This window comes from Mustela putorius, unplaced genomic scaffold (genome assembly GCF_011764305.1).
Source record: "Mustela putorius furo isolate JIRA1106 unplaced genomic scaffold, ASM1176430v1.1 tig00004053_pilon_pilon_pilon, whole genome shotgun sequence".
Taxonomy (NCBI): domain Eukaryota; kingdom Metazoa; phylum Chordata; class Mammalia; order Carnivora; family Mustelidae; genus Mustela; species Mustela putorius.
The window spans coordinates 83763-106766 of record NW_025422186.1 but is presented as its reverse complement, the minus strand read 5'-3'; the positions used below and the strand labels follow the sequence as shown (position 1 = coordinate 106766).

The following is a 23004-nucleotide window of genomic DNA, read 5'->3' as shown; positions in this document are numbered from 1 at the left end:
ATTGGGCTCTCTGCTCAGCAGGGAGCCTGCTTCCCTCTCTCTCTCTCTCTCTCTGCCTGCCTCTCTGACTACTTGTGATTTCTCTCTGTCAAATAAATAAATAAAATCTTAAAAAAAAAAAAAAGCCTCTGCCTTTAGCTCAGGTCATGATCCCAGGGTCCTGGGATCGAGCCCCGCATCAGGCTCTCTGCTCAGCAAGGAGCCTGCTTCCTCCTCTCTCCTCTCTCTGTCTGCCTTTCTGCCTACTAGTGATCTCTGTCAAATAAATAAATAAAATCTTTTTAAAAATTTTATAGCTTTTTCTGCTTGCCTTTCCTTGCTGACTTCTAGTTTCATACCATTGTGGATGGAAAAGATACTTGGTATGATTTCAGTCTTCTCAAATTTGCTAAAACTTATTTTGTGAGATTATCTATTCTGGAGACTATTACACGTGCACTTGAGAATAATGTGTATTCCACTGCTGTTGGATGGAATGTTCTTCTATAAATGTCTATTGGGGCCATTTGGTCTAACATATGGTTCAAGCCCAAAGTTTCCTTATAGATTTTCTGTCTGGTTTGCTGAAAGCGACTAAAGTCTCCAACTATTATTTTTCATGTTCTTTCATTTTCATCACTTCCCTCCATTTCCTATACTGGAATCTCTGAGGGTAAGATTCCTTATTCATATAGTTTATGGCAAGAACTTATTTGGGTAGTTCATGGCTTTACTGTGGAAATGTTTAAAAAAAGATAGGTTCTGAAGATAGTGTGGGGCTGGCAAATTAGGTACTAACATGGTTGAAAAAAAGCAAGAACAGCAAAAGGTAGTACAATAACTCAAGACAATATAATTTTAATGCCAAATATGTAAGCAAGAAGAATTTTATCTTTATTAATCATCTAACTGGGGCGCCTGGGCGGCTCAGTCATTAAGCATCTGCCTTCGCTCTGGTCATGTTCCCAGCGTCCTGGGATGGAGCCCCACATCAGGCTCCCTCTCCCATTTCCCCTATTTATATTCCCTCTCTCGCTGTCTGTCAAATAAATAAAATCTTTTTTAAAAAAGAGTAATTCTATCATAGTTTTTAATTCTATCACAGTAATTCTATCACAATCCATCAATCATCTACTTACTAGGCCTTCTTTGGAGATACCAAAATATTCTGATTTTATTTATTTCATAATTATGAGCTACCTTCCTCATTAGACAGTGATCTTCTTGAGACCAAGGACTATATATTATTTAATTCCTGTATCTTTAGTGCGACAAAATAACTGATACACTGGAAGAACTCAGGTGGGAAAGAACCCATTCCCACTACTATCAACCTAACTCGGGTTCTTATCACTTCATATGCAAGCTACCTGTGATGAATTTGTTTTTCCTACTTCTGATCTCACACCTCTCAATTTCTTGCATATGCTTCCATTGGCATGTCACTACCCTCTTTGAAAACCTTCAGTGGGTCCTTATTTGCCTATAACATGAAGTCCTTTAACTTGATTTTCAGGGATTTTCACAAATGGCTCCAATTTACCTAACTTTATATCTCATTACAGCTTTTAAATAAAATGTATGCTACACCCTCTCTGATCCATTAATCATCGTATTCTGAACAAATTATTTTATCTCCCTATCTACTTGATACAAATCTCCTAACTTCTTCTTTCCACTTTACTAAATTCTCTCCCGTCTTCAAAGCCCAGCTCAACTCTCCCCTTCAAAGAACACTTTCTGATGTTCCCAGTCCATTAATAACCTAGGCTTCTTCGGAATTCCTATACTAATTTATCAGTTATCCTTATTTTCTATGTGCTATCTTATATTGTTATCTTTATACATATACTCCTTCCAAAAAGACTTGTAAGTTCCCTTAAAGAAGTTCCTATACCTTCCATATGCTGCTCTTTACATGTAAGATAACTAAATTGGACTAAATTACTGTTGCTAAACCTGCCTTAGGCTCACATTTTTGCTCACTCTAATCCTCCTGCCAAGAATTCCTATTCATTCACCTATGCTGATCTACATTTTCTAAGTCCCTATCTCCTCCATTTAGCATTCTCTGATCAATAGAGCCCACGGTGATCTTTTGTTCCCTCCTCTAAATTCATATAGGATTTATCAACAAGTCATGCATTTCTCATATCCTCCATTTTACTGTCAGTTGGCCGATCACACAGATATGCTTAACTTGCTGTAACAGACTGTAAATTCATTAGAGGAATGTCTTGTTTCTTATACATTTTTTTTAATCTCCAACCAGACCCTAAACAACATGTTGCACCATACACAATTTCTGTTGACAAAATGAACTTAAATGTATCCAATGTGCTAAGCAAAACTGAACTCTTGTCTCCAAGAAGCAGTCAACCTTAAAAAATCCCTTTAACTCCTCTTCCCATCTCAAACACCCTAAAGCCAACCCCTCTCAGGGGGGAAAAACACATAAACATCTATCCAAACCAAATACAGTGAAGATACAAGAACTGAGTATATATTCTGTACCAACTTCCTTTCCTACAGACCGGAACTATTTTTTCTAATCAACCCATTAACAATTCTTATTAAAACAAAAAATTCTAATGGATGCCCTAAAAGTATGTTGTATGGATATCTGATCTGAAATGGGAAAGGAGATGAAAGAACTATGGTGATAATTCTTACGGAACAGTCAGCTTTGACAGTGGCTGTTAGATGAGAATATCCATGTAAGCATGATTAAATTAAATCCCAGGAACCAGTGGATGTTTGCTTTTACTTCTTAGGTCTAGTGATATCCTTTTAGATCTATGCCAGGAAGGAATTAGTGTTCAGAGGATTAGGTCTTCAATATTATATCTGTCTCTTTCCCTGAATTTTCAGGATATTTTCTCACTCGTCTCAGCATGCCATTTCTGCAACCCACTCAAGTACTTGTTATTATATTATCAAGAGTAAATTTCATTTAAACATGTTACTTTAAAAATATGCTGCATTCTTGGGGGGTCTGGGTGGCTAAGTGTGTTAAATGTCTGCCTTCAGCACAGGTCATGATCCCAGCATCCTTGGATCAAGCCCTGAGTCAGGCTCCCTGCTCAGTGGGGAGTCTGCTTCCTCTCTCTCTCTCTCCTTCTGCCCCTTCCTCTGCTCATGTGTCCCCCCCATCAAAATAAATAAAAAATACGCTGCATTCCTAAACATAACTATACTGTATCTCAGAGCCAAAAACTTTTTAGGTTAAGTCATTTTTATTTTTTAATGTTAAGTCTATTGAAAAACACTGTTTACTATATCATATTTTCTCTAACAAAACTTTTCTGGAATGCATTTAATGTGTAGAATTGAGAGAGCTCTAAAACATTTTATTGTAATATTCAACAGTAAGTTCAAAAACATTAATAAAACAACATCAGGTCTTATAGAACAGGAAGGTTGGGAACAAAGTGGTTAACCTGCAAGGCTTTATGTTCTTTTTCTTTTTTTCTTTTTAAAATTAGCCTAAACAGGGCGCCTGGGTGGCTCAGTGGGTTAGGCCGCTGCCTTCGGCTCAGGTCATGATCTCAGGGTCCTGGGATCGAGTCCCGCATCGGGCTCTCTGCTCAGCAGGGTGCCTGCTTCCTCCTCTCTCTCTCTGCCTGCCTCTCTGCCTACCTGTGATCTCTCTCTGTCAAATAAATAAATAAAAAATCTTAAAAAAAAATTAGCCTAAACAAAGTGCTTCCCTTGTATCTAATTCTGACTTCCAGAAATTCTGATCTTGACTTCAGAAACCTGATTTTGCTTTTTTATACTCTTGATTTTAGGTTGGCAATGTCAATCTGATCTCCTATAATCATGTTCATATTTTTATCTACTGTGTTGGCTTTCCTAGATCACTTTATCTCAAGGTTTCTGACTCTATCTTGGTAGTCTTGTTCTAATTCAAAATCTCTTAGTTTGAATATTTGGTTTTGTATTCTTGTCACTGGTATGAACAGTAACTGATTAATCCTACCTCAGCAGTACAAAAGGAAGGGTCTGAACCATTTCACCAGTAACAAGATATCTTAATTTACTACAGTCATGGTGTGTTTATAGAGGGAAAAAATAAAAGATACAAATTTTGAAAAGAAAGAATTAAAGCTCAAGGTGAGAAGAGTTAAGAAGACAGTAATAAGGGCGCCTGGGTGATTCAGTGGGTTAAAGCCTCTGCCTTCAGCTTGGGTCGTGATCCCAGAGTCTTGGGATCAAGCCCCACATTGGGTTCTCTGCTTGGTGGGGAGATTGCTTCCTCCCCTCTCTCTCCACCTGCCTCTCTGCCTGCTTGTGACCTCTGTCTGTCAAATAAATAAATAAAATCTTTAAAAAAAAAAGAAGACAATTGTTATTAAAGAGTTCAGGACCCCTGAACTTTTAAGTTATAAAAGTCTTTAATAAATTACGTACAGAAAACTGAAGGCATGATGAAGACTGAAGAAGGAAAACTTTGATTTTTTTTAAAGATTTTATTATTTAACAGAGAGAGAGACACAGCAAAAGAGGGAACATAAGCAGGGGGAGTGGGAGATGAAGAAGCAGGCTTCCCACTAAACAGGGAGACCGAAGTGGGGCTCAATCCCAGGACCCTGGGATCATGACCTGAGCCTAAAGCAGACAGTTAACGACTGAACCACCTGGGCACCCTCCCTTTTTTTTTATAAAGAGAGCAACAGACGCCCAACCGTTGCTACTCAATATGTGGTCCACAGACAAACGGCATCAGCATCACATGGAAAGCTTATTAGAAATGCAGATCTCAATCTTTACCCAAGACCCACTCAATTAGAATATCTTAACAAGATCTTGAGCTAATCATATACACATTAAGCATGAGTCTGAGAAGCACTAACACAGAACAGCAAGGATTTGTTCAGAAAAAGGCATACCAAATTTATTTTATCTTTTGAGAAGTTTACTTAAATGATAAAAGTCAGAGAGTAAACTGACATAATCTAACAATTTCAGGAAAAATGACTTATAACAACAGAATATTAAACCACCTGCTTTTCAACAATTTAAAGCATATGGTCTTCCCTTCTTTAGCACCACATATTACCATGTATAATATTACATATTATACAATGTAGATGTATAACCTAGAAATGTCTGTATACTGACTTCTAATGAAGCTTGACTGTAAAAGATGAAATTAAAAAAAAATCACTTGAGAGATATAGTATTTCCAACCATTTGTCAATGTACTCAAAATTTTATCCCTGCATCAAGGTGCATCATCAGAAGCCTAGGTCTGTACTACATTAGCTTATGGTACATAGCAGAACTGCATTCACTTACTAACACTTAATGTTCTGCACCCTTAGCTTGTATTGTTAAAGTAAACTTCTCCATATAAAATATATTTATGCTTGTGCTCTAAAAATTATCATCGTCCATTATATAATGCAACTTCCTATACTGTCTACATATGCCAAGGATGTAACATAAATGAGTGAAATAGACTATAAGAAAAAGCAACTGCCAGATATATAATGAAACTTTATTATTAATTGAACAATGGTATAAGCAATGTTAACAGAGTACAAACAGGTAAGAAAACAGAAGCTACACTTTAAATTTGAAATTTAAAAATAAAAGTATTTATCAAATTTTCCTTTCGAAACTGATTTCTCTGTTGATTGGGAGATAGAAACCTGAAACTCTTCTATACCAGTATGTCAATATCCACAGGGACTGACAGGGAAAAAGTAGATAGATGCCTCCATGAAAATTTGGGTACTGTTATCAAGAGATGTCAGTTGGAAAGTGGAATGAATAAACGGCATCTAACCAAGACAATTAATATCGACTACATCTGATACTCCCAAGTTGTCTAATCAGAATTCAATACCACATTACATTACAGTTCAATTTGTAGTTCTTCTTTCATATTAGTAGTATTAATTGAGAAAGGCAAAATAAACAGTTTTTCATTATCATAATGCTGGAAATGAGAAAACATTTTAAGAATTCAATCTTTGAATACATAGTTTAGGTAATCACTTCTATCTCTGGAAGCCAATTTCAGCATAGAGAAGTGAGTCAGATTACTCTTTGCCAAATGAGTTTCCCAAAGAAATTACTTCACTGAGAACATATGAATTACAATTTACATTTGTGTAATTACTTATAAATGCATTTGCAGAGAGAGATTCAGAGTGTTTATATGGGTTGTCATAGTCACCAAAGAGGTCAAGTCTTTGAGGTGAGGAAGAAAATTTCCCGTGAATGACAGGAACAAGTTGAATTCTTTCAACAGTTCAAAAAATCTCTCTTTAGCACCCTGTCATGAATGCTGTGCAGCATCATACAGATCTCCCCTTCAGGACTGAAGTACTTCTTTCCAGGTTGTTCTTTAGGCATTACCCTGAAGAGAGCCATCTCACCCAAGATTATGCCCCCTTTCCAGGGCAGCTGGCATCCAAGACTGGCCAACACTGAGCTACAAGACATGGCCATCTTATTCTAACCAAAAACAAGTCTGAAGGACCATCCCAGTTTCAGAGTTCCCAGGGGGAGTGTAGGTAAGCTGAGGCCTTGCAACTTAACAGTAGCCAAAGTTCTCCCTTTACCTAGTCCAGCCTCCTTCTCTCCCCCTCATAGGCCACTGGCCTGAAAGTGCCCCATAGTAAACTATCTGCTCACTAAGCACCATCTGAGAAGCCTGTCTCCTGGGCAGCCCAGCCTTTGACAGCACCTCATCCAGTACGCCCCTGACTGTCAAGAAACAGAGGCAGCTTCTGCATTATGCATCAGTTTACCCAACAAAGCAACAGTCTCTGTGAAAGCCACAGAAGAATATCCATCCATGTATTATTAACACATCCACATGTTTGAGGTTTAGCTTTACAGCACAAAGTGCTTCCTGGTAAATTATACAATTACACTCTTAAAATACTTACACTCTTACACTCTTAAAAATACTTAAACCTTGTATTTAAATTTCAAATCAAGATTTTAATAACTGTTGCAGAAATATCTTCTGTAGTCACACAAATTATGTTGACCAATCAACATTAAAAATGTAAAACACGGCAACTTTGCTCAAAAGTTCTGTCATATCAAAATTCTCACTGACACCATCAATAAATATGCTTTACTGGGCAGTATTACCTCTGTCTATGAAACAACAACAACAAAGAATGAATAACCCCTTTTAAAGCAACCTGTCCAATTAATTATCAACTATATCTTCAACATGCCAAACAACAGCATTTCGGATTAGATTTGCATTTGAAACTTAAGAACACATCTTGTGCCTCTCTCAATAGACACTCTTTTATAAACTGTCATCTGTGAAAGTATTTGATTCCTGGGCAATCTTTTTCCTTAATATATAACTATGAAATTGCATTTCATAATAGGATTGCTTATTTTATTCAGTTAAGATTTATGACATCAGGGGGCGCCTGGGTGGCTCAGTGGGTTAAGCCGCTGCCTTCAGCTCGGGTCATGATCTCAGGGTCCTGGGATCGAGCCCCACATCGGGCTCTCTGCTCAGCAAGGAGCCTGCTTCCTCCTCTCTCTCTGCCTGCCTCTCTGCCTGCTTGTCATCTCTCTCTCTCTGTCAAATAAATAAATAAATAAATAAAAAAGATTTATGACATCACTTTTCTGTATCCTAGCCATAATTTCTACCTTATTTTGCTTTATAATGAGTTTGTAATTTATGTTCAGTTGACAAAGACACACTACGTACATTTAACACACCAGAATCCTTTATTTCCATCACAAATAAATTTGTTTTCTCTTATTTTCTTGAAATGCCCTCTCAGTCTAGCTTACATTCTCTCACTTTTAAAAGAGATGTGGGTGCCATAAACATTTAATTTCCTCTTATATCCGCTCTATGAATAACACCACCAAAAAAGACAAGTGACAACCTGACACACAGGATAAGGTAGAAAATAAGGAAGTGTGTGGACTATGTTTAAATGGAAATGCCCCAATGTCTAAAGACGGCAATGGCCACTTAACTCCAAATGATTGCTGCTTAATGGGAATACTGACCAAGTGCTTCCAGATTTTTCAATTTTTTTCATGAGAAGTCAGAAATTCACATTTTTATTTAAAATTGTTAAATGTTGGCAATTAATTCATCCCTATGCAACACATTTCTGACCATATCCAGCTCATGGTCCACTGATCTGCAAACCCTTTGCTATGAGATAAATTTATTTAGAATGTAGAACTGGGGGCAAAGTTTGTCAGTCTTAAAGGCAGTATTCAGGAAATGAGAGACAAAAAAGAACAACTATGAGGTATATATAAAACAAGCAATAATAATAACAGAAGTCCCTCCTTATACGTAATTTCTTCAAATGTAAACGGATGAAACTCCAATCACAAGGCAGAGATTGGAAGAATAGATAAATAGAATCCAACAACGTACTGTCCAGAAGAAACTTACTTGAGATTCAAAGACACAAACAGGTAGAAAATGAAATGACAGAAGATATTCCATGCAAATAGTAACCAAAAGTGAGCAGGGGTGTTTGTAACAAAACGGACTTTAAATTTAAAAAGTTACAAAAGACAAAGAAAGACATTATACATCAATTAAAAATGCAATACAGCAAGAAGATATAACAATAAAAACAGAACATCAGTTTAAGAGAACTGAAGGTAAACCAGCGCTCTACGCTCTACGATAACAGTTGGAGACTTCAAGACCTCCTTTCAAAAATGGATAGAACAACTGGACAAAAGTAAGAAATACAGGACTTTAACAACACAATAAACCAAGAGACATATACAGCACAGCCCACCCAATAACAGAATACACATTCTTTTCAAGTGCACATGGAACATTTTCCAGGACAGACCAAATGTTAGGCCACAAATTTAAAGTGAACAGATTTTATTTATTTATTTATTTATTCAGTCATTCATTCACAGAGAGAACAAGAGCAGGGCAGGGCGGAGAGGGAAAGAGAGAATATTAAGTAGGCTCCATGCCCAGTGCAGAGCACAATGTAGGGCTCAATCTCGTGACTCTGAGATCAACGACCTGAGCTGAAATCAGGAGTCAGAAACCCAACTGACTGAGCCACCAGGAACCCCTCAATAGATTTTAAAAGACAGACATCATGCAGAGTATCTTTTCTGATGACAAATGGATAAAGTTACAAATCAGTAATGGAAGAAAAGCTGAAAATATTTAGAATTTGTAGAAATTAAACAATATGCTTAATCAATGAAATGAAGAAGAAATCACAAGGGAAATTAGAAAAAACTTAAGACTGAATGAAAATGAAAATACAACCTACCTAGGCTTACAGGACACATAAAAAACCATGCTAAGGGAGAAATTTGTATCTATAAATGTTCACATTCAATAACAAGAAAGATCTCAAATCAATAACCTAATTCTACAACTAGGGGACTAGGAAAAAGAAGAACAAACTAACCACAAAACTACCAGAAGGAAGGAAATAATAAGATTAGAGCAGAAATAAAAGAAATAGAGACTAGAAAAACAACAGGAAAAAAACAATTAAACTGGGGCGCCTGGGTGGCTCAGTGGGTTAAAGCCTCTGCCTTCAGCTCAGGTCATGGTCCCTGGGTCCTGGGATCAAGCCCCACATTGGGCTCTCTGCTCAGCAGGGAGCCTGCTTCCTCCTCTCTCTCTGCCTGCTTCTCTGCCTGCCTGTGATCTCTGTTAAATAAATAAATAAAATCTTAAAAAAAAAACAATTAAACTAAGAGTTGGTTTTCTGAAAAGATAAACAAAAGTGACAAATCTTTAGCTAGATTAAGAAAAAAGGAAGACTTGAATAAAATCATGAATAAAAGAAAAGACATTACAACTGATGCTTCAGAAACGAAAGTAATTTTAGGGGCACCTGGGTGGTTCAGTCATTGGGCATCTGCCTTTGGCTCAGGTCATGATCCTAGAGTCCTGAGCTCAAGCCCCACATTGGGCTCCCTGCTCAGTGGGGAGCCTGCTTCTCCCTCTGCCACTCCCCCTGCTTGTGTTACCTCTCTGGCTCTCTCTCTCTCTGTGTCAAATAAATGAAATCTTTAAAAAAAAAAAAAAAAAGAAATGAAAAGAATTTTAAGGGACTACCATGAAAACTTATATACCAAATTGGATAACCTAGAAGAAATGCATGAATTCCTAGAAACACAACCACCTACAAAGCCTGGATCATTAAGAAATAGAAAACCTGACAGACCTATAACTAGCAAAGAGATTGAAGCAGTAATCAAAAATCTCCCAACAAAGAAAAGTTTAGGATTAGGTGGCTTTACCCCCAAATTCTACCAAATCCTTAAAGAATATATGCCAATCCTTCTCAAAGTCTTCCAAGAAATTGGAAGGGAACACTCTGAAACTTATTTAATCAAGCCAGATTTACCCTCACATCAAAAAAAAAGAAAATACCAATGGAATTTTTCACAGAAGTAGATAGAACAAGAAGCCTAAAATTTATATAGAACCACAAATGACCCTGAATAGCCAAAGCAATCCTGAGAAAGAAGAATGAAGCTGGAGGTATCATGCTCTTGGATTTCACACTATACTACAAAGGTACAATAATCAAAACAGTATAGTACTGGCATGAAAATGCACACATAGATCAAAGGAAGAGGACAGGGGCACCTGGGTGGCTCAGTGGGTTAAAGCCTCTGCCTTCGGCTCAGGTCATGATCCCAGGGTCCTGGGATCGAGCCCCACATCGGGCTCTCTGCTCAGCAGGGAGCCTGCTTCCTCCTCTCTCTGACTGCCTCTCTGCTTACCTGCAATCTCTGTCTGTCAAATAAATAAATAAAATCTTTTAAAAAAAAAAAAAGGGAAGAGAACAGACCACCCAGGGAAAAAAACCACACATATATATCATCCTCAATGAAGAAAAGCTGAGAGCTTTTTATCTACAGTCAGGAATAAGACAGAGATGTCCACTCTCACCACTGTTGTTCAACATAGTACTGGAAGTCCTAGCTTGAGCAATCAGACCATAAAAAGAAATAAAAGGCATCCAAATCAGCAAGGAAGAGGTCAAACTTTCACTATTCACAGATGATATGATTCTCTATGTAGAAAACCTGAAAGGCTCTACCAAAAAATTGTTAGAACTGATATACAAATTCAGCAAAGTTGCAGGATTTAAAATCAACATACAGAAATCTGTTGCATTCCTATACACCAATAATGAAGATGCAGAAAGAGAAATCAAGGAATTGATCCCATTTACAATTGCACTAAAATCCATAAGATACAAAGGAATAAACCTAGACAATGAGGTAAAAGATCTGCAATCTGAAAACTGTAAAACCCTGATGAAAGACACTGAAAACGACAAAAAGAAATGTAAAGACATTCCATGCTCACGGACTGGAAAAATATTGTTCAAATGTCTACACTACGCAAAGCAATCTACTCATTTAATGCAATCCCTATCAAAATACCAACAGCATTCTTCCCAGAGCTAGAACAATCCTAAAATTTGTACAGAACCACCAAAGACCCCAAATAGCCAAAGCAATCAATAAAAGAAAAACAAAGCTAGAAGCATGATTCCGGACATCAAGCTACATTACAAAGCTGTAGTGATCAGGATAGTACGGCAGTGGCACAAAAACAGACACTTAGATCAATGGAGCAGAACAGAAAACCCAGAAATGAAGCCACAACTATATGATCAACTAATCTTCAACAAAGCAGGAAAGAATACCCAATGGAAAACAGTCTCATCAACAAATGTGAAAACTGAACACCAATATACAAAAGAATGAAATTGGAGCACTTTCTTACACCATACACAAAAATAAATTCAAAATGGATGAAAGACCTAAATGTGAGACAGGAAACCATCAACATCCTAGAGGAGAACACAGGCAGCAACCTCTTTGACTTTGACCACAGCATCTTCTTACTAGACATGTCTCTGGAGACAAAGGAAACAAAAGCAAAATAAACTACTGGGACTTCATCAAGATAAAAGACTTCTGCACAGCAAAGGAAACAATAAAACTAAAAGGCAGCCTATGGAATGGGAGAAGATATTTTCAAATGACATACTTGATATCTAAAATCTATAAAGAACTAATCAAACTCAACATCCAAAAACAAATTGTGGAGAGCCATGAAATAGATGCAAGGAGTCACGTATACGGAGGTGCCCGGGGATTGAGGAAGCGAGACTGATTGGCTGGCTGCAAGCATGGGTGAGCCCGTGCTCGCAGCGTGATCAGGGAGAGGGGCGTGGACTAGATCGGTGATTGGCCGAGGTAAAGGATATAAAGCGGAGAGACTGTCGGGACTGAGAGAGAACTAATAAAGAAGCTTGCCACCCATCACGTTTGCGGGTCGTTCTTGCCACCGAGAGCGACACAAATGATCCAGTTAAATAGGCAGAAGACATGAAGAGATACATGTTTTCAAAGAAGACATCCAGAAGGTTAATGGACACATGAAAAGATTAAAAGATTCTCAACATCAACTCATCATCAGGGAAATACAAATCAAAACCATGATGAGGGCGCCTGGGTGGCTCAGTGGTTAAGCAGCTGCCTTCGGCTCAGGTCATGATCTCAGGGTCCTGGGATGGAGTCCCGCATTGGGCTCTCTACTCAGCGGGGAGCCTGCTTCCTCCTCTCTCTCTCTTTGCCTGCCTCTCTGCCTACTTGTGATTTCTGTCAAATGAATAAATAAAAATCTTAAAATAAAAAAAATAAAAAATAAAAAACCATGATGAAATACCACCTCACACCGGCCTGAATGCCTAAAAAGTTGACAACATAAGAAACAACAGGTGTTGGTGAGGATGTAGAGAAAGGGAAACCATCTTACACTGTTGGTGGGAATGCAAACTGGTGCAGCCACTCTGGAAAACAGTATGGAGGTTCCTCAAAAAGTTAAAAAGAGAACTACCTATGACCCAGCAATTGCACTACTAGGTATCTACCCAAAGGATACAAAATACTGATTCAAAGGAGCACATGTATCCCAATGTTTATAGCAGCATTATCAAGAATAGCTAAATTATAAAAAGAACCCAAAGGTCCATCAACAGATGAGTAGATAAAGAAGATGCACGCACGTGTGCGTGTGTAATGGAATATTACTCAACCATAAAAAATGAAATCTTGCCATTTGCAAGGATGTAGATGGAGCTATAGAGGATGTGCAAGTGAAGTAACTCAGAGAAGGACAAATACCATGATTTCACTCATATGAGGAATTGAAGAAACAAAACAGATGAACATGTGGGAAGGGGAAAAAAAGAGAGGGAAGCAGAACCCAAGAGTCTCTTAATGATAGAGAACAAACTCAGGGTTGATGGAGAGAGGTGGACAGGGGATGGGCTAAATGGGTGACGGGTATTAAGGAGGGCACTTGTTCAGCACTCGGTGTTGTATGTAAGTGATGAATCATTAAATTCTACTCATTAAACCAATATTACATTGTATATTAACTAGAGTTTAAATAAAATTCTGAAGAAAAAAATTAGGAAAGGGGCGCCTGGGTGGCTCAGTGGGTTAAGCCTCTGCCTTCAGCTCAGGTCATGATCCCGGCATCCTGGGATTGAGCCCCACGTTGGGCTCTCTGCTGAGTGGGAAGCCTGCTTCCCTTCCTCTCTCTCTGCCTGCCTCACTGCCTACTTGTGATCTGTCTGTCAAATAAATAAATAAAATCTTTTAAAAAAAAAAAAAGAAAGAAAGAAAAAAATTAGAAAAAAAAAACTGTGAGGTCCAGAAATCTAAAATATATACTATCCTGTCCTTTAAGAGAAAATTTGCTACTGTAAATTGGATGAAGACAGTTGGAATGCCTACAAAATCTGAAGATAACAAACTGGGAAGAGTAAATACACCACATGATAGAATTTAAATTTACAGGATTATAACAACTGAAAAAAAATAAGCTCTAACAATCAGGTTGAAACTTAATAGCTTAAAAAATATACGTGGGATAACAAAATATATATTGATCTCTGCTCCTGGTTCCTAGCACAGAGACCTAAAACCCTTGTCATTTCCTAAGTGATAAGAACACTAGGGGCATCTCTTGTTCCAATATTTGTTTTTTGCCCTATCCCTGACACAGAGCTCCTGAAACTCCTGTAAATTCCTAAGTGATAAGAGCTCTAGTAGCATCTTTTGTTCTATTACTCTGGATGGCTCCTGGATGGGGGGCTGATCACCAGAATGACCAAGCCATGATTAGAAGCTTGGAATTTTCAGTTCCCCCCAAGTCCTCCAGAGAAGAGAGAAGGACTAGAAATAGAATTAATAATTGATCATGCTTATGTGAAGAAGTCTCCATAAAACCCCAAAAGTGCAGAGTCCAGAGAGCTTCCATGCTATAAACACATATACACCAAGAGGGTATTACAGCCCAACACTGTATGCACAGAAACGCCTGTGCACAGAATTCTCCTGGATCTCACGTTATGTATCTCCTTACCCAGCTATTCATCTGTATCTTTTAACAAGTCCTTCAGTAAGCTGGGAAACAAAAGTTAAGTGTTTCCCTGAGTTTTGTGAGCCACTCTAACAAATTAATTGAACCTGAGGAGGAGGATGTTAGAACCTCTGATCTATGTCTAGTTGGTGAGAAACATAGGTGATAACCTGGGCTTGCAACTAACTTCTGATGTATGGGGGGGCAGTCTTGTGAGACCAAACCCTTAAACTGTGGGTTTCGATGCTATCTCCAGGTAGATAGTGTCAGAACTCAGTTGAATTGCAGGACACCCAACTAGTATCACAGAGAATTGCTTGGTGTGGGGAAAAACCTCCACATATTTAGTGACAAGTGAAATGTTTTGTATGAGTAGTAAAGGATACTCACAGGAAGAAATATACATGAGAAAAACACACAGTAGGAAAGAACTAGGTATTTTCCTTTTAGTATGGCCACTGGGTACTTATTCAATCATAAAGGTAAAGGATATAGAATTCAGAGATAAGAGCAGTTGATATTATAAAGATCTAGTTTTCTAAGCGCAGTAAATTCACTATGTGATGTGGCTGTGAGGAAAGAGCTAAACTTAACATTGGTTTCATTAAAGGAAACATAGACTCTAGAGCAGTGCTGCCCAGTTGAACTTCCTATGATAATGGAATTGTTCTCTATCTGCACTGTTCAGTAAGCTCTAGCCACTTACCACATGTAGCTAATGAAACCTGATATATCTAGTGTGACTGAAGGACTTTTTTATTTTGTTTAATTTTTGTTAATTTAAATAGTTATATGGGGCTGGTTGCTACAAAATTGGATAGTTCAGGTTTAGAACATTTATCTTTTTATTATTTTTTTTAAGATTTTTATTTATTTATCTTACAGAGAAAGAACAGGAAAGCACAGGCAAGGGGAGCGGCAGAGGGAGGGGGGAACCTGGTATGGGGCTCAGTCCCAGGACCCTGGGATCATGACCCAAACCTAAGGCAGTTACTTAACCAACTGAGCCACCTAGGTGCCCTAGTTTAGAACATTTGAAACATAAAAAGCAGATACTATTGGTTAGACCACATCTGTAGTATTATGTTCATTTCCAGTTACCATACATACAAACTATAAGTGACTGACCAAATGAACAATGTTAGAATGAAATGGGGAAGAACTGTCAAGTAAAAGATTTTGATATTACCACATGGCAGAACTAGCAGCCTTAGAAATTATTGAAAAACATGTACCAAATGTATATAAGAAAAATTTTTGTGTTGTAGTTTTGTAGAAACATAATCATAATTATTATAATTAATGTATTAATTTCAAATAATATATAAATATTATTACCATTATTACAATCCCCTCTTCCATAGATATTCCAGAAGAGGCTGAATGCCTTCTCATCCAAGAAGTCATGCGTCAGGTAGGAGACTGGTCTGCAACAATGGTTGATAAGCTACAGCTTGCAGGCCAAATCCAACCAGCTACCTGTTTTTGTAAATAAAGCTTTTGGAACACAGCCAGTTCCATTTATTTACAGATTTTCTATGGCTACTTTCACACAAGAGCAGAATAAAGGAGGTGTTACAGAGAATTTATGGTTTACAAAGGCTAAAGGCCCTTTACAGAAAATGTTTACTAACTCACCTAAAATAGTGATTCTCTGAACCACTTGGAGAACTAATAAAGAAGAGAGGTCTGGGCTTGTTGGAGTAAGGCAGGGCCTGATCTCTGTATTTTTAAAAAAGTTCCCTAGTGATCACTTTGTATAACCATTTTATTGAGGTATAATTCCCATACCATACCATGCATCCATTTAAAGTACACAATTCAGTGGCTTTTAGTGTACTCATACAATTGTAAAACCATCACCCAATCAATTTAAAACATTTTCATCACATCAAAAAGAAATGCCATACCCATGAGCAGTCTCTCCCCATTTCCCCCAAGTCTCACAGCCCTAAGCAAACACTAATCTACTTCCTATCTGTATAAATGTACCTATTCTGGATAGTATATAAATGGATTGATACAATCTATGATCTTTGTGACTTGCTCCTTTCACTTAGCATAATGTTTTCAAGGTTTATCCTTGTTATAACATATATCAGTACCTGTTTCTTTTTATTTTTCTTAATATTTTAAAGATTTGAACACTAGTTAGTTAACAAACTGTTATATGAATCTTAGGTGTACAATATAGTAGTAATTCAACAGTTCCATACATCATCCTTTATTGCCAAGTAATATTCCATGGTATGGTTATATCATATTTTGTTTATCTATTCATCAGTTGATAGACATTTTGAATGTTTCCACATTTAAATATTAAGAATAACGTTGCTATAAACATTCACATTGAAGTGTTTTATGGACATGCATTTCCTATTTAATTCAAGAGTGGAATTGTTGGGTCATATGGTATCTCTCTAACATACTGAATAAGAGACTGTTTTCAAAGCAGCTGCACAATTTTACATTACCACCATTAGTGTATCAGAGTTACAATTTCTCTACATCCTTGTCAACATTTGTTATTATCTGTCTTTTTTATTATAGCCATCCTAGTGGGTACAAAGTGGTTTCTTGTTGTGGTTTTGACTGATGTTTCTCTGATGGCTAATGATGCTGAGCCGTCTTTTCAAGTGCTTATTCCCCAGTAATTGTGATGAACACTGAAGTCTGGGAACCATTCAGAGGTCTGTAAATATCCTAAGATCCCTTCTGACATTAACAGCCCCATACAGATAGAGCCGGAGAAGTGCATTACTCATAGAACTGCACTTGCTCATGCCTTCCTGTTCTGCCTGACACCGTCCTGTAGGCTAACCTAGGCCTAACCTCCTGTTTTTTACAGCCCCGACTACCTTACTCCACTTTTTATTTCTTTTTCAAAATTTTAACGTTAATTTTATTTTTTATTTTTTTTTTAAAGATTTTATTTATTTATCAGAGAGAGAGAAGGGGAGAGAGCGAGCACAGGAAGACAGAATGGCAGGCAGAGGCAGAGGGAGAAGCAGGCTCCCCGCTGAGCAAGGAGCCCGATGTGGGACTCGATCCCAGGACGCTGGGATCATGACCTGAGCCAAAGGCAGCTGCTTAACCAACTGAGCCACCCAGGCGTCCCTTAACGTTAATTTTAAAATTATCTTGACTCTTGGCTGTTTAAATCATTAAGCAAACATTTCCATCTTCTAATTTGATAAGCACAATGGCAAATGCAGTGCTCTGTGAATACAGATGGATATAAATGGATATATTCAATATATATTAATGGAAATCTTAAAAAAATGTTAGTCTTTAGAGAAAAGAAAATCAATTCTACTGTACCTTTCATGATCCATCAGCAGTTTAGCAACATTCAGACAAAAGTCTAGAGACATGTCAAGATGCATTATTTCCATGACAGCTAAAAAAGAAAAAAAAATGAAATAATCATATCCGTTTCATTTCAGAGGAAGCTGAACTATTTTCAGTAATTTTTCTCTGTTCAAAATCTACTTTCTAAATGTTTGCCATAGACCATGCCTTACCTAATAATTTATAAAAACCTTTTTATAAAATAGTAACATCCAATGCTAGAATGTAGTGAAACATGTACTCTTCTATGGATGCCAAGTAACTTGGTACAATCTTTTTGAAAAGCAATTTGGCAATACTGTATACTAAGAACACAGTGGTTAAAAGCTTGGGACCCTGGGCACCTGGGTGGCTCAGGTGGTTAAGCAACTGCCTTCAGCTCAGGTCATGATCCTGGACTCCTGGGATCGAGTCCCACATCAGGCTCCCAGCTCAGTGGGGAGTCTACTTCTCCCTCTGACCTTCTCCTGTCTCATGTGCTCTCTCTCCCTCTCAATAAATAAAATCTTTAAAAAAAAGTTTGGGACCTCAAGTCAAGATAGACTTATATTTGAAACCACTTGCCACCTATATGCCATAGGCAAGTTACTTAGTTCTTCTGTGCCTTAGTATTGTCATCTGTAAAATGGGAATGTATCATCAATCTCTTAGGTTTGTTGAGAGGGTTACATGGGATAACTAATGTAAATTACATAGTAAAGCACCCAGCACTTAGTAAACACTCAGTAAATGAAAGCTACTGTTATTTTTATGCATTCCCTCTACTACAAAAAGTGTACTTCTGAAAAGTCATCTGAAATGAGGGAAAATGTTTATAAGCAAAGATATTAAAATCAGTATAGATTATAATAACAATGAAAAGGAAATATATTCTTGAGTGTCCACTATAGGCAGGTGATAAACTATTACAAAAACCATTAAAAGTGTTGAGTGTGAAAGAACAGAGAAAAATGAATATGCTCCACTATGAAAAATGTTTGTAAGATTAGTAAGTGAAAAATCAGAAAATAAAGCCTGCATGTACTATATAGTCAAAATTCTATAAAACAAACAAATTTAACCAAAATAGAAAAAGCACTGAAAATAAATGATCAAACTGCTAGAAGTGATTGTGTTCAGACTCCTTATTTACCAAATTATCTAATGAGTGTAGTCTCTGTGCTTGGTGCTAAAAACCCAGTAGTGGAAAATACACACAAAAATACCTATTGTCAGGAAACTTACATTCCCGTAAATGGCAGTACTATGTATATTTTTAGTATTTTCCAAAAGTTTCCTTAATGGGTATGTGCTACCCTTTCATAATAAAAACAATTTTGTGTATTTTTTTTCAGTTTTTCTACTACAAAAAATACCAGTGAAACTCTAATTCCAGCAGTTAGATTGACCATTCTAAGAGTAAAGTACTTCTACTAGCAAAGAAATGATGGGATTGGGAGGGAGACAAACCATAAGGGACTCTTAATCTCACAAAACAAACTGAGGGTTGCTGGGGGGAGGGGGGTTGGGAAAAGGGGGTGGGATTATGGACATTGGGGAGGGTATGTGCTTTGGTGAGTGCTGTGAAGTGTGTAAACCTGGTGATTCACAGACCGGTACCCCTGGGGATAAAAAAATATGTTTATAAAAAATAAAAAATTATAAAATGAAAAAAAAATGCAAGTTTCAACACATTCTCTCAATACAACAAAGTAAAAGATAATTTAATATTTTAAGGTGTAGAAAACTTGGGATTCAGGGAAGTCTCCTAAATTGTAATCTAACATTGAGACTTCATTAGTCTGAATATCAAGAGACTAAATAAAAACAATATGGCCATAAAGAATAGTTTCATTTTAAACTCTGCTTTTTATCAGCATTTTGATAAATATTATAATGAGGAATTGTAATCTAAGATCAATCAATTTTAAAGTAGGTGACTTCATAATCCCTTTGCTCTTCTTATATTGTATAGGTTTAAGTAAGCCTATTCCTTTAAATGGTTAGTTGGTTTATTCTCCTAGTGGAAAAAAAAAGTAGAGTTGCCTTCCTGGTTCCTAACATTTTTCAGCCTGTGTATACTGAGATGACACTGTTATGTAGAAATACAGAATCTTCTATACACTTCAGCTTCTAAGGTCTCCTAGTGATTAGCTAAAACTCTAGAAGTCACAGAAAGTTTTAGGTGTACTAAATTAGAACTAAATTTAGAGCTACTACCAAATTTGATCATTATCCTATTTATTAAAAATTATTATTATTTATGGGATAATTAATTATATTAGAATATAATTTTATATAGTAAAAAATACAGCTCTTTAATGCAACTAAATTTTCATGTAGAAAAAAATAAAGCATATACACATTAAAATAATTTAAATTATTTTTATGGCTAAACACTATTGAAATATTGTTAAGGGGCCAGTGTGCATAGACAGACTTTTTGTAGTAGTAACAGTAATAATTAACAGCTACAAAAACAGGTAACAGGTTTTGCACACTAACTCTGTACCAGGGATACTGCTAAATGCTTTATATACATTTTCTCAGGGATTCTCAAAATAACACAATGAGGTAGACATTATTATTTTATCTCTTTTAAAGATGAAGAAACTTAAGCACAGAAAAATTAAGTGACTTGCCAAATGACTCAAACATGTATATCAGGATGTTTATTCTGTGAGGTATACATTCTAGACCCTTAAACATTCTGAAAAAGGGGGACGGGGCGCCTGGGTGGCTCAGTGGGTTAAAGCCTCTGCCTTTGGCTTGGGTCACGATCCCAGTGTCCCAGGATGGAGTCCCACATCAGGCTCGCTGCTCAGCAGGGAGCCTGCTTCCCCCTCTCTCTCTGCCTGTCTCTCCGCCTACTTGTGATCTCTTGTCTGTCAAACAAATAAATAAATAAATAAATAAAATATTTAAAAAAAAAAAAAGAATTCTGAAAAAGAGACACCTGAGTGGTACACTCAGTTAAGTGTCCAACTATTGGTTTCAGCTCAGGTTGTGATCTCATAATCGTGAGATCAAGCCCCATGTTGAGCTCTACACTCAGTATGGAGTCTGCTTAAGACTCTCTCTCCCTTCCCCTCTGCCTTTCCCCCACCTTCTAAAATAATAAATCTTAAAAAGAAGAATTTTGAAAAACAAATAGAAATGTTTATACAAGTAATTATAAAAAGCACAGCACTACAAAGGCTTTTTCCATCCAAAGTTAATATTTTTTCATGATGATAGACAAATTTGGAAGGGCAGCTGTAATTTTTGCTAAACTAAAAAACAAACAAACAAACAAACAAAACCCGAAAACTTAACATTTTTTATTCAGCTCTTTTTTTACTATTAAATCTCCAACTAGTCCCTCTTCCTTCTCTTTTTCTTCCTAGCTGACAAGCCTCTCCTTTTCCTACGTGATCAATTTCTTTCTCAGTCACTATCAAATCACACTTGTTAGGATACTATAAAAGATCCTATATTAAACAAACTGGAAATGATATTTCAAAATTGTGTGTTCTTCATATAGAGATGATACCTTCAAGGAGTTCTTCATTAGCTATTTCACTCTTCAAGAGGATTTTCATCTTTAAGAAAAGCCCAGCTGGATTCAAATATTCCTATTTTAAATAGAGAAATTCACAGTGACATTAAAACTGTAGAATGTAAAAGACAATTTTCAAGTAATTTGCCTGTTTTATTTAACCACAAGAGAATGACTCATGATCAAAAAAATCAAAATTATAGAAGATCAGATCATAAAATCCAGTTTATCTGCGAGAATATTTTTTGATATTTAACTTAATCTAAATAACACAAGGAAAAAACATTTAAACATTTGATCGAGTGGCAAGCACTTAATGGCAAGGTCAATACTTAAACTGTGACTGTAAGGCCATATTCTTGACTTGATAAGCAAAACTCCACATGTCAAATTATATTTGCTTTCTTTTGAGATTTTAGTAACAACTAATGTCCTTTGGAAATATGGCTGAATGAAATGAAAATGTACTGTCTTCCCTAAGGATATGCCAGTCATATTTACTATTAATAACAATGTACTCTGAATAGTTTTTCTATGGTTCTACGGTATCTGTGGTCTCTTGCCTGGTTCCACTTTGCCTGACAGGATACATATTTAAACAGCTAGCTCAGTATAAAAGAATAGTCTAGGCCCACAGAAGAGAACCTTTTTCACTACAAAGTCATTCAGCCTCTACACGAACATTGTACTTATTTGCTCCAACCTTGGCAAATAATTATAGCAATTCATGTTTGAGATGCCTTAAGAATGGAAAGTTAGGGAAAGTATGCATTGGTATTAAAAGGGTTCACAAATATAGATGCCATCAATACAAATAATAAACCGAGGTTGCAGATTTTAATTTACTGCATTGTGACATTTCCTGACAGACATGTTGGAATAGGTCTTGGATTCAATTCCCTTTTACTTTCAGAGATGTACAGGTCTTCCAGAGTTTGGCGGGATCTCTTTTCCTTCAGTCTACTATACTCACACAAGCTGACATTCTGGTTTTCCCTTTGATTTCATTACCAAACAACTTCAGAGAATGGACAAACACTCTTTCATTGTATAATCATGGGTTCACTTCTGTAAACATTTGCACTGTAAGGTCTATCCATGTCTCCTGAAATTATACTTTCAGAAATCATAATTACCTGTTAAATCTATTAGCTTTCTCCCTATAATTAATATTCTTATCTTTCCTGTAACTTTTCTCACTATTGTTTCTCACTCTTATTCCTTAGATTTCTACTTACTTCTTTTTCTTTTTGCCAAACAGTTATTTGAAAAAAGGATCCATACAACAAATTTTCAAGGCAAGTTATCCATAAATCCCATTTTGCAGAAGAGAAAGCTGAGGCTCAGTTGGAGTCACTTACACACAGTGACATAGTTGCTAAGTGGTAGAACCAAACTTTGAATTCAGAAATTTCTGACTCTAAGGGATATAACCTTTCCACTGTAATAAGCCATCTCTTGTGAAGCTTTTTCTACATTCGGCCTGCCTTTTATTTATTGTCCAATTCTCCTGCAAGTTTTAAAGATAAGTTTGCCATTTTTTTAGTTCAAAGTTTATCACACACATACATGATTATATAAAATACATATGCATAGTTTACAGAATAATGATAAAACAAACACCCATGAACTAATCACACAGATAAAGAAACAGAGAATACAACCACCATAGGCTCTCTGTATATTTGGGGGCACCTGGGTGGTTCAGTCATTAAGCATCTGCCTTTGGCTCAGGTCATGATCC

The 23004-nt window shown here is 36.8% G+C and overlaps 1 protein-coding gene across 1 annotated transcript in view; it reads right to left on the bottom strand.

The window, feature by feature from the left end:
• Positions 1-23004, bottom strand: part of TEX11 (testis expressed 11) — a gene marked incomplete at its 5' end in the record, with an annotated part of 282218 nt that overhangs the window by 178590 nt on the left and 80624 nt on the right. Inside the window, 2 exons of the mRNA XM_045072768.1 lie at positions 17714-17792; positions 21255-21336. Coding sequence (XP_044928703.1) covers positions 17714-17792; positions 21255-21336 — 161 coding nt within the window. The remainder of the gene's footprint in view (positions 1-17713; positions 17793-21254; positions 21337-23004) is intronic.